Source organism: Diplodia seriata, assembly GCF_021436955.1.
Source record: "Diplodia seriata strain FDS-637 chromosome Unknown scaffold_6, whole genome shotgun sequence".
NCBI lineage: Eukaryota > Fungi > Ascomycota > Dothideomycetes > Botryosphaeriales > Botryosphaeriaceae > Diplodia > Diplodia seriata.
The window spans coordinates 1,054,117-1,064,391 of NW_027117313.1; the positions used below are offsets into that span (position 1 = coordinate 1,054,117).

Here is a 10,275-nt window from a genome sequence, read left to right on the forward strand (position 1 = left end):
CGCTTGGCTGATTGCTGATTGCATGGGCGAATCGAAGGACATTCACCCCATGGGGATGCGAATCAGAACGGAAAAGCGGACGGAGGAAGGGTGTCTCCCAGCTTTATTCACCAGCTCACCACCCTTGCTTAGTAAGCTTGCAATAATGCTAGCTGGTGAACATTTTGATGTTGTACGAGTATTGTTATGGTCTGCACTATAGGTGCAATTTCGTATAATGCATATGCTATTAGTCTACAGCAGTCTCGAGTCTAACATGAGATCTTTCCTTTTCTTCATTCTCCCACTAGGTCTCTCTCCATGCTGCTTACCCCTACCTTATTACGTCCAGACTGCATTTCTTTTTCTTCCCCCCCTCCTCGAATTTCAATCGTCCTCATCCATCAACTCGGCCAACTCCCTCTCCTCGTCCTCGGTCAACAAGCCTTCCTTCTTCCCTTCAGCCTCGTCATCCACGACGCCCTGCCTCGCCTTCTCCGCCTCCTCCCTCGCCCTCTTGACGTCGGCGCGCTTCAGGCTCCACCGCCTGACGGTGCCGTCGATGCTGACGCTGACCAGGCGCTGGCGGGGCAGCAGGCACAGCGCGGTGACCTCCTCGTAGTGGCCCTCGAAGACGTGGGCGCACTCGGCGGCGGCCTTGTCCCAGACGCGGACGTGCTCGTCGCGGCAGGCGGTGGCGACCCAGCCGGCCTCGTCGTCGACGGCGACGTCGCGCACGAAGTCCGGGTGCGGCAGGCTGGTGTCGGCGTGGGCGAAGGCGCGGCCGCGGACGAGGCACTTGGCGCTGCGGTCGGCCGACGCGGTCCACAGGTCGTCGGCCGCGTCGAAGGCGAGCGCGTCGACGGACGTGTCGTGCGCGACGAGCGGGGTGACGACGGGGTCGCCCGAGGCCGCCGGCGGCTCTGGTTCACCACTTTCCCCTTCTGTGCCATCCTCCTTCCCGATGCTGCCCACGGGGATCTGGTACCCCCGGTCCGCGCGGATCCGCCACGCGCGGATCTCGCGGTCGCTGCCGGCGGAGAGGATGGTGACGGCGGGCGTCTGGCGCGAGAGGCGCGTCGTGTGGCTGGCCGGGTCGACGGCGAGCGCGAGCACGCCGCGCGCGTGGCCCTTGAGCTTGTACAGCTGCCGCCCGCTGTCGACGTCCCACACGATTATGCACGCGTCGGAGCCGCCCGACACCAGCAGGTCCTGGCCGCCGAGCGAGAAGGCGAGCAGGCACTTGACGAAGTCGGTGTGGCCGTTGCTGAAGCGCGGGGTGCCCTTGATCGCCGCCGATTTTGTGGAGGCGGGAGGGGAAGAAGAAGGTGGAAGCGGCCACGCCCAGATGTTCTTGTCCCAACAGCCGGCGAAGAGCGTCGATGCCTTGGGTGACACGGCGAGCGAGGTCAAGGGCGCGGTTGGACCGCTGAACGTGTGCGTCGTTTCACTGGCCTGCAGGACGCTTCCATGTCAGCCTGACATTCCTAAGGGGGACAATGCTCCAAAGAAGATCGTACAGACTTCAAGTGCTATCCTCCGCACGTTTCCCGCCGCCTCGGCCACGTAGATGCGATCATCGTCCAACGGGTCCGCGGTCACGGCGAGCAGCTTCGAGGTCAGCTTGATCGGGTCGCCGAGCTTGTTCTTCGACTTCTCCGCTTTGCGCGCCTCCTCCGAGAGCGCCGAGCTGTTTTGCGTCAATGGCGATTGACGTTAGCCAGAAGTGGTCTCTTTTCAGAATTGTGAAAGGCGAAAACTTCCGGTACAAGAGAATGGTCGCACGTACCTTGTTTGGAAGAAATGGCCTGGATCCGTAGAGCGCGACATGGTGGTTTGCGGAGAGCGAGGGGTCGGAGGTGCCGGGGTTCGGTGTTTGGCGGGGCTTGCACAGCCGGGATGTGGGGCGGGAGACGCGTTTGAGCTTGACCACCCAAGTACAAACAACCGTGTATGTACATCATACAACATGTATATGCCCAGGGCAACGAATGAAACAGAGCCGTGCGAAATCGAGTCAGTTCGAGAATGACAGCGTCACGGCGCCAACGCCGCCAGCTTCGCACCGCATGAAATATGATTAAAGACCGCGAAAAGGAACTTCCAGCTTCTCCATGAGCTGACCTTCACTTCCCCCCTACTCAAAGAGAGGTATCCTAGCAACCAAAATTCTCACAAAAATCCACCTAATGCCATGTCACTTTTACAGTCGCTGTTCACCGCGCGTATGCCCTTTCCATGATCCTCCTCTTATGCAAATTCGACCACTGCATCTTACACGCTCCAATTGTAAAATTTAGGAAATTCGGTTACCAGCCAGGCTGCGACGGTGCTGCGCTGCCATGGTATCCAGCCTGATGCTGCCCCTGCCCGTACGCACCGTGTTGACCGTTCGGTGCTTGACCAGCGTAACCTCCGGTGTATCCAACCTGCTGATGCTGTACTGGTGATTGACCAAACCCTCTGTGAGGAGATGCCTGCCCGTAAGGCGCAGCGCTATAGCTGCCCTGGGAATAATTCCCAGCTGGGGGCGGTGGCAGTTGCTGGCCGTTGCCGTATCCTCCATGCTGCCCGTAAGCACCCTGAGGACTCCCTTGATGGAAGTACCCTGCATGACTTTGAGCCTGGTCGTGCGGCGCAGAGCTATAGGCTCCCTGGTGGTGCTGTTGCGGTATCGCAGGCGGAGGTGGGAATGATGGAGTACTTTGCGCCTGGGGTCCCCACGATGCCGAATTTTGCGGGCCAAATGAGGATGCATGCTGCGGCTGATGGCCGAAAGACGAAGTGTGCGGAGGAGGCGCATATTGATTCTGACCACTGAGCGGGTTGGGACTGGAATATTGGTTGTTGTAGCCGGGCTGGCCAGGATACGACGGTCCGGAGTTGGGCGTATGGGAGGCGGAGCCAGTAGGGTTGTAGTGGGCAGGCGGAGCGGTGCCGGAGTAACCACCAGTGGCTGGTGCTCCAGAAGAATACCCGTAATTATTATTCTGCTGGCCGTGCTGCACCACGTCAGTAAGAGAAGCGGGACCTGGGACTTCATGATCGCCCTACCGAGCCATGGCTTCCACCGCCTAGGATGCCGCCCAGCACACCTCCCAACCCACCACTTTGATGAGAGCTAGAAGAACCGCCGTGGCTTCCCTGTTGCTGTCCATGCGGCTTGTTTCCTCCAAGCAAGTTACTGGCGAGCGACCCTACAAGTCCGGCAGTGCCACTGCTGTGTCCGCCTGATTGAGAACTGTTCCCGTGGGAACTGCTTCCGCTGTTCAGGAGGGATGAAGCCAGGCTTCCGATTCCAGAAGACTGTTTTCCGCCACCATGCTGCGATGCTAGGAGGTTGAAAGCGGTGCTCTGGATCAATGTTCATCAGCCACACGTTCAAGTGCCAGCATCGGGCTCGCGCTTACACCAAGGCCTCTGTCGCTACTGTGATCCTCGGGTATTCCGTTCGGTGGTTTCGCCGGGTCGGGAATGCCCGCATTTTCGCACGCGCTTGCAGGAATCTGTTCGGGTCGCCGTGAAGGGCCAGCGGGGGCTTCGCTGGTGGGAAGGTCCCACTGCGAGACGCCGGTGCTTATTTGGACGTAGTAGTATTTGCGAGAGCTGCAAGGGTAGGCATCGTCAGCCGCGGAGCTGCGAGATTCCTCAAGGTGAAGGCTAGACGAATTGGCTTCGCATGCGGGCGCCCGGAAGACTGGGGTTGAGAGCGCCCTTCAAAGCGGCGGCGCGGGGTAACGCACCTGCTGTCCCACTGCGCTATCCAGCCTGACGGCAGCTTTGGGAGGTGAGAGTCGGTCGGGCCTGCGTCTGGCGACAGCGGTGCTGCCGGCGTACCCGTCATGGTTGCCGAGGCAGGAGAGGGTTGTGAGCCAGCTAGCGGGGTCTGGCGAAATGGATGACAGGCGGGCGTCTCGGGGGTGGAGTGGAGGGAAAGGAGAGCGGCCGCAGGAGTATCCTCTGGGACCAGCGGGTGCGTGGAAAATAGGATAGAACGGGCGGCAGGGATGCGGGCAGTCGCGCGCGTCGGGCTTCAGGTCATATAGGCGTGGAGGGCTGTGCTCTGGAGCTCGCTGCCCATGATGCAACCCAAAGGGTCCAGCGGGAATTCGCTGGCATCCGCCGACTGTGGCTGAACTACGTGGCGCAGCGCAGGCAAAAAAAGACCGCGCAGCAATCCCGCGCACTCCCACGCGCATTCTCGCCGTGCTCGCCGTGTTAGTATTGTTGCTGCCGCCACGGGCCGCCGCAGCACACGCCAGCCACCGCCGCGTAGGCATCAGCTGTGCGCGCGCAGCGATTGCGTGTCTGGCCTGCGGTCCGGCGCCCTGCGTTCCCACCCACTTCGTTCGTTCCCGACGACTGTGCCAGCTGACACGTCCACGCTGGTACCCACGCGGCTAATGACCTTGAAAGACGCCACGGCCAGCGAACCTGAGGCCACCGATACGATGGGCGGAGGAGATTGCTTTTCAGCGTAGAAATGAGAAAGGGAAAGGAAATATCGATCGAAGAGAAAGAAATGTTGGAGTGAAGAGCCGAAATGAATGGACCATCTAGCCCAGTAAGCGGATCAGCCCGTCGCGCTCACCAAGTAGAAAAGAGTAACACTTCGAGGGCCCGGGCATTTCCCTTTGAGTGGTCATGTCTAGATCGATGATACCTCTTCCAGCGTGCAAAACCGGGCGCGCAGAGCATTTCCGTGGTCAAAGAGAGGTAGAACGCGCGCGAACGTAAGAAAGCTCTGTAACGGTCACCGGAGTGTCTCGTACCAGAATTGTAACGTCCTCTGTTCCTCTCGCTCCGAGTCTTAAAGGCATGGAGGGGCGGTCGGTGATGCGCTGGAATCCTTTATCTGTAGGACACTTGTCATGCAGCCTGCCGGCTAGCGTTTCGTGAGATTTGGGAGCATGTGGACTCCGCAAGATGGTCCCAATCCTCATAGGGGTCCCCATCCCCGGGTCGATCATTCTGTAGCACCAGGAACCATCACTTTTTGGGCTGTAGGATAATGCGCAGGGCTGGGTTGCTGCAGAGAGCGGTTGTACGAAGTTTGATATCGCATTAAGAAAAAGCAAAAGAGAACAGACCCTCGCAACCTCCATAAACCCACAAGAAAAGAAAAGATAGCAGCGTCTGCAAGAAAGGGGAGAGGAAAAGAATCCACAACTCTCACACCATGATCGCCGTAAAACCTTATTCACCACGGATCCTCGATGGCAATCTGACGTTCCGATTCTCAGCCCGCAGAAGCTAATCTGCGGGGACCGTATTATGAAGTGACCAGAAAACCCGCGCGCATCCAAAGGACTGCCTGCCCGCCATCTACCATGCAACAGGACGCACTGAAACGTGAGGGACATCTCTGCATAGGACGTGGTGCCCGGGGTCGTAGAGGGCATCCGGTTTCGCAAATCGCTCCGTCATGACCGACATAACCATCTAGCAGCAACCACCGCCCGAACCCGACTGGACACCCTGGCCCTGTCCGATCGGAACCGTGGGCTTGTTGTTGACCTGCGTCGTGCCCATGCGCTCCTTGATCTGCCTGGCCATTGTCAAGAAAGCCTGCTCGACGTTGGACGCGTTCTTGGCCGAAGTCTCGAGGAAGGGGATGCCAAGGCTGTCGGCAAATTCCTGCGGCTCTCTGTCAGCATACCCTCACTGCCAGGTGTGTTGAAAGCCTAAGCCTACCTTCGCAACCGTGTACTCGACGACCTTCTTGTCCGCCATATCGGACTTGTTGCCCACCAGCAGCTTGTTTACACCCTCGGTGGCGTAGCGGTCAATCTCCTGGAGCCACTGCTTGACGTTGTTGAACGAGTCCATGTCGGTGACATCGTAGACGACGCAGATGCCGTGGGCGCCGCGGTAGTACGACGACGTGATGGTGCGGAAGCGCTCCTGACCGGCGGTGTCCCACTGCAGATCAGTTAGCCCCGCCTCTCTCCGCACCGCTTGGAGGGGAACCCACAATCTGGAGCTTCACGGTCTTGCCGTCCAGCTCGATAGTCCTGATCTTCTGTACGGTTGTCAGCTCTGCGGTCAGGCTGACCGGCGCCGAGTGTGAGGGAACGCACGAAGTCGACACCGATGGTGGAGATGTAGCTCTCGGTGTAGGTGTCATCGGCGAACCGGAGCAGCAAGCAAGACTTGCCGACACCGGAGTCTCCGATGAGGAGCAACTTAAAGAGGTAGTCGTATCTGAGGGTGGTGCGCGGTTAGCGTTGCCTACGGGCGCGGCTGCCTGGGCTCTTCAGTAGCTTCAGCATCGCGGAGGACTCGAGAACGACTCTGTTACAGCAGCGGTTAGCCTCCGGGCGGATCCTCGCGTGTCGCGGCGGTTGGTACGGGCGGCGGCGACAAAGGCGCACGGCGGCGGAGATACCATGGGGGTTACGTACTACTCGGGGTTCATCGTGGCTGCGGGATCTGAGCGGGCGGCGTTCGGAAGAGAGCGAAAAGTGAGTCGTGGAAAGCAGCTTGCTGCGGAGGGAGGAAGGCGGAGTCGACAGTGTAGGGAGGTGGGAGCGTTGAAGGCGTTGTGAGCTAGATGTCGTATAGGGCACCCCAGGACCTCACCGTTCGCCCTGCAGGCGATCACGTGCGCGAAGGGTCAGTGTTTCACCGATGGCTGCTGGTCACTTCGCGCCCGCACGCCGCCCGGTCTTGAGCACCTTGGTACCTGACCCTCGCAGCCACATGTGCCATGACAGCATTTTCGCTGCATCTGACCTGGCAGCGCACTTGATCTCGCGGGCGCGTCATAGTGCCAAGCTGCGTGCAGCGGGAGATGAGAGATGTTTTTCCGGCCAGTCGCTCTAGATACGCGCTCTAATGCCGCTGCTTCTGCGTGCGCGCCACCTCACGTCCAAGCAGGGAGGTATAAGTAAAGTACAAAGGAACATCGCCGGGCTTGCCGCCCGGGATTCTAGCCGTCGTGAGAAACAGAAAGCGCCCGCATTTACAAAGCCCGTAACACCGTATACACTTTTCCAGCTCGTCCGCAGCCCCGCCACGCTCATCGGTCATGTGCGCTATGACTTCACATGAGTTTGTCGAACACCGGGATCAGCGTCTGCGCCAGCCAGAACGAGAAGACGAGCTTCGGCCCAGTCATCAGGAGCTTGGGCGTCAGACCCTTGAAGAAGCTGGTGAATCCCTCGTTCTTTATCATGTTCGACACAATGCGGAAACCACTCTCCGGGTTCTCGAAGTTGCGGTTCTGGATGCGGGTCTTGATCACGTCGAGAGGCGCCGAGACAACGAGAGATGCGCTAGCACCAGCAATCGAGGCGACGAAGTTCTGTCCCCAGGTGGCCTTGTTGTAGTCCTGGAGCTTGTAGATGTACTCCTTGGCAAAGGCAGATCCTCCGAAAAGCTACTGTTGTGTTAGCGGTTGCGTTTCCCAGCTAGTACGAGATTTGCTTACCGCGAACGAGCCGGGCGCATTACGAGCTGCAGTCCAGCCCCAACCCCTGTAAAGACCGAAGCCTTCGTCCTTGATGATGCGGACGAGACCGCGTCCCCTGAAAGCCTCGGGGTTCGTCTGGCGCTTGATCTTGAGGACGTCGAGCGGAAGAATACAAATCTCGCCAATACCGATCAAACTGTGCGCTGTCAGACGCTTCCTTGGCAATCTCGCTCTGGAATACTCACCTGCCTGCAGTAGCGTGCATGATAGCCTTACCGGTACCCTTGCCGAAGGCGCTGTCGAACTTATCGCCGTGGTTCTTGGCCAGGTAGTCCCTCACGAAAGGCTGACCACCGTACTTGTACACTCTTTGGAGGACCTAACGAATGTAAATACCCGCATAGCCTTCTGATGTCCATCGTGACGTACCTTGTAGACGGCCGCATATCCGAGACCAGGGAACAGAGAGAAAAACCGGGCGGGAAGAGCGGCGCCCGCCTTGTCCTTGAAGATGACGGTGTTGAGCTGCGCACTGGACGCAATCTAGAAGACGGAAGTCAGGCTATGCGCGATTCTAGGAGGAATACAGAAGACGAACCTTGCCGTGGTTGCTCATCAATCTCTTCGCGATGGTGTCAACCTGTTGAGACAACCGTCAGCACCGAGCGCGGAAACACAGAGTGCCAAGTTCAAGCTTACAGGATGGAACACGGCCAGCTCGGCGATACCGGCGCATCCTAAGAGAGTCAATTGAAGTCTAGGCGAAGCTCTCTTACATTGCCTTACCTGCTCCCGTCAATCTTGCGACGGTTGACTCCTTCTTGAACTCCTTCGAGGCCGAGCCGGTGGAGGCAATTACGGGGGCCATTTTTAATGATGATGCTGAGGAGCTTCCGGGAGCGAGGAGCGGACGGAAAGGTGCTGGGGCGCGAACGGGTGGTGAGGACAAGCGGGATGTCGAGATCGGAGGAGGTTGAGCGATACTTTTTTTCGGTCGCAGCGGATTCGCGCCGGGGTTGCTTGAGCGGAGCCACAAACGCCTCCGAGGCCGCCGCTGGCGTGCGTCGTCCGCTCAAGCGCGGGAAAGCCTCCAGCAACACACAACAGCCTCCGCTTCTTCGAAGAAGCAACAGCTAGTCCCTCGTTACACAGCGGCTAGCTACCAGTTGCAGTGGACAACTTTTGGACGAATTGCGAGCGAACACCAGAAATTCGCATTATTTGACTGCACAACTAGATAGTCCCAGCATGGCTTGCAAATGCGTGCACGCACCTTCTTGTAGATTTATTAGACTGTCTCTTTCCAGCTGCGCCATCTTTCTTCCAATTGGTCAAGATCTTTCATTTTCCCGCACGTAACCGCAGAGTCTGGCTGCTGATCGGCGAAAGCTGTACGATCGTAGAGACCGTCGACATCCTCTTTACGTCAATTGTCTACGAAACACAATATTGGCGGTAGCTTCCAGCTGAAGGGAAACGAGGCCAATTATCGAAGCCGATCTTTCATACGGTCTTGTGCTATTCTCAAGCGCGGGCACTACCGAGTTTAAGTCCAAGAATTTGCGCGTGCTCTTGTAAGCTGGTGTACTGTCAACATTTGCAGGCTGTCCATATTCAATTGTGAGACGGTGTGCTCTTGTCAGGCAGATAATCACCACCGAGGCTCATGAAAGTATCGAGGTCTCCCGTCAAAGCGCCGTGCAACCATAACATTACGTCAGGCCAGCTCACATTGCATTGAGGTGTGTCTGCTTGGTGCAGGTTGAAATAATTCGCCGTAACACATCAACACCAGTTGCGCCAGGCGCGCGGACACTACATCGGATCGGAAAGGTATGTGCTGTGCAGATGTCATCGACATGTGCGAGCAGCTGTACGAAGCAAGGAGCTGCCCAGAGTCTGGCAAAATCAGCCTTGCGTGGGTTGCTGTGGCGGGTGTCTGCGCTAGACCGTTTGGTGTAATTGCTATGATGATTGGTCGGCGCGGGAAGGCGCGTCGCGCTCGTAGGCGAGCGCAGCTTCGCTGGGTCAATGTCATTTGCCCTCCACCAACATAACTGCAATATCTGTTTGCCCTCCACTTCAACAAATCCATAGCCCCTCCTGGACGGTCGCCGATCACCAGCCGACACAACCACCCCCGCATTTTCTTCGCAACCGCGACTCAGAGCATCCAATACCCACGTCAACATGAGCGCCGAGCACACTGAGAACACGATGACTGGCGGCGATGCTTCCCTTGACAAGGGCAAGGGCAAGGCCGCCGAACCCACCCGCGAGGACGTGAGCATGGGTGAGGAGGACAGCTCCGACGAGGAGTCTGGTGCCGAGGAGCCGGTATGTCCACTCTGTCGACCCTCGCAGCCAATGCGCGACTGCTAACCATACTCACATAGGCCCCCGAACGTATGCGCCGCTCCCCCCGAGCCATCGTTTTCGTTTCCGCTGACCGCGTTCGTAGCTGAGGAAGTCGATGAGGACAACATGGAGGAGATCGATCCCGACAACATCCTGCAGGACGGCAGGCGCACGCGCGGCAAGACGATCGACTTCACCAAGGCCAACGAGGAGGTTGGTCAGGAAGACTATGATGAGGATGATGACGAGGACTTTGAGGACCCCGACGAGTCTATGGAGCAGTAGACGTATGTGCCCTATTGCTCCGTCTGCCGGCGGAGCGTGCGCGCCGCGCCGCACAATATCGGAACACGAACGCGGAAGGCTGACATGCTGGCAGGACTATGCGGGTCGCAGGCGCCTCGAGCTCTCTCCCAACCCTCGGTCAAGAACGGCCTTCGAGTCCTGGAATAAGCCGTGCTGGTGCCAGATCTGCAGGGAAATACCATGATTGGAGATGATTTCTGCTTTCAAGAGCATGAACG

At 58.3% G+C, this 10,275-nt stretch overlaps 4 protein-coding genes across 4 annotated transcripts; 1 reads left to right on the forward strand and 3 right to left on the reverse strand.

The window, feature by feature from the left end:
• Window positions 1-366: 366 nt before the first annotated feature.
• On the reverse strand, window positions 367-1,809 carry SLS55_006230 (uncharacterized protein; the record flags this gene model as incomplete). Its single annotated transcript, XM_066777661.1, has 3 exons — window positions 367-1,434; window positions 1,504-1,669; window positions 1,769-1,809. 3 exons carry the CDS (start codon window positions 1,807-1,809, stop codon window positions 367-369), a joined length of 1,275 nt encoding a protein of 424 aa, XP_066631756.1.
• A 3,612-nt stretch (window positions 1,810-5,421) lies between these two features.
• ypt1 (ras GTPase) lies at window positions 5,422-6,397 on the reverse strand (the record flags this gene model as incomplete). Its single annotated transcript, XM_066777662.1, has 5 exons — window positions 5,422-5,616; window positions 5,674-5,901; window positions 5,954-6,001; window positions 6,060-6,183; window positions 6,387-6,397. The coding sequence occupies 5 exons, from the start codon at window positions 6,395-6,397 to the stop codon at window positions 5,422-5,424; spliced, it is 606 nt and encodes a 201-aa protein (XP_066631757.1).
• A 627-nt stretch (window positions 6,398-7,024) lies between these two features.
• Window positions 7,025-8,261, reverse strand: YHM1 (high copy suppressor of abf2; the record flags this gene model as incomplete). Its single annotated transcript, XM_066777663.1, has 7 exons — window positions 7,025-7,360; window positions 7,412-7,589; window positions 7,639-7,772; window positions 7,823-7,936; window positions 7,992-8,033; window positions 8,093-8,130; window positions 8,180-8,261. 7 exons carry the CDS (start codon window positions 8,259-8,261, stop codon window positions 7,025-7,027), a joined length of 924 nt encoding a protein of 307 aa, XP_066631758.1.
• Window positions 8,262-9,583: 1,322 nt separating this feature from the next.
• Window positions 9,584-10,036, forward strand: chz1 (Histone H2A.Z-specific chaperone CHZ1; the record flags this gene model as incomplete). Its single annotated transcript, XM_066777664.1, has 3 exons — window positions 9,584-9,730; window positions 9,790-9,799; window positions 9,855-10,036. 3 exons carry the CDS (start codon window positions 9,584-9,586, stop codon window positions 10,034-10,036), a joined length of 339 nt encoding a protein of 112 aa, XP_066631759.1.
• Window positions 10,037-10,275: the final 239 nt, after the last annotated feature.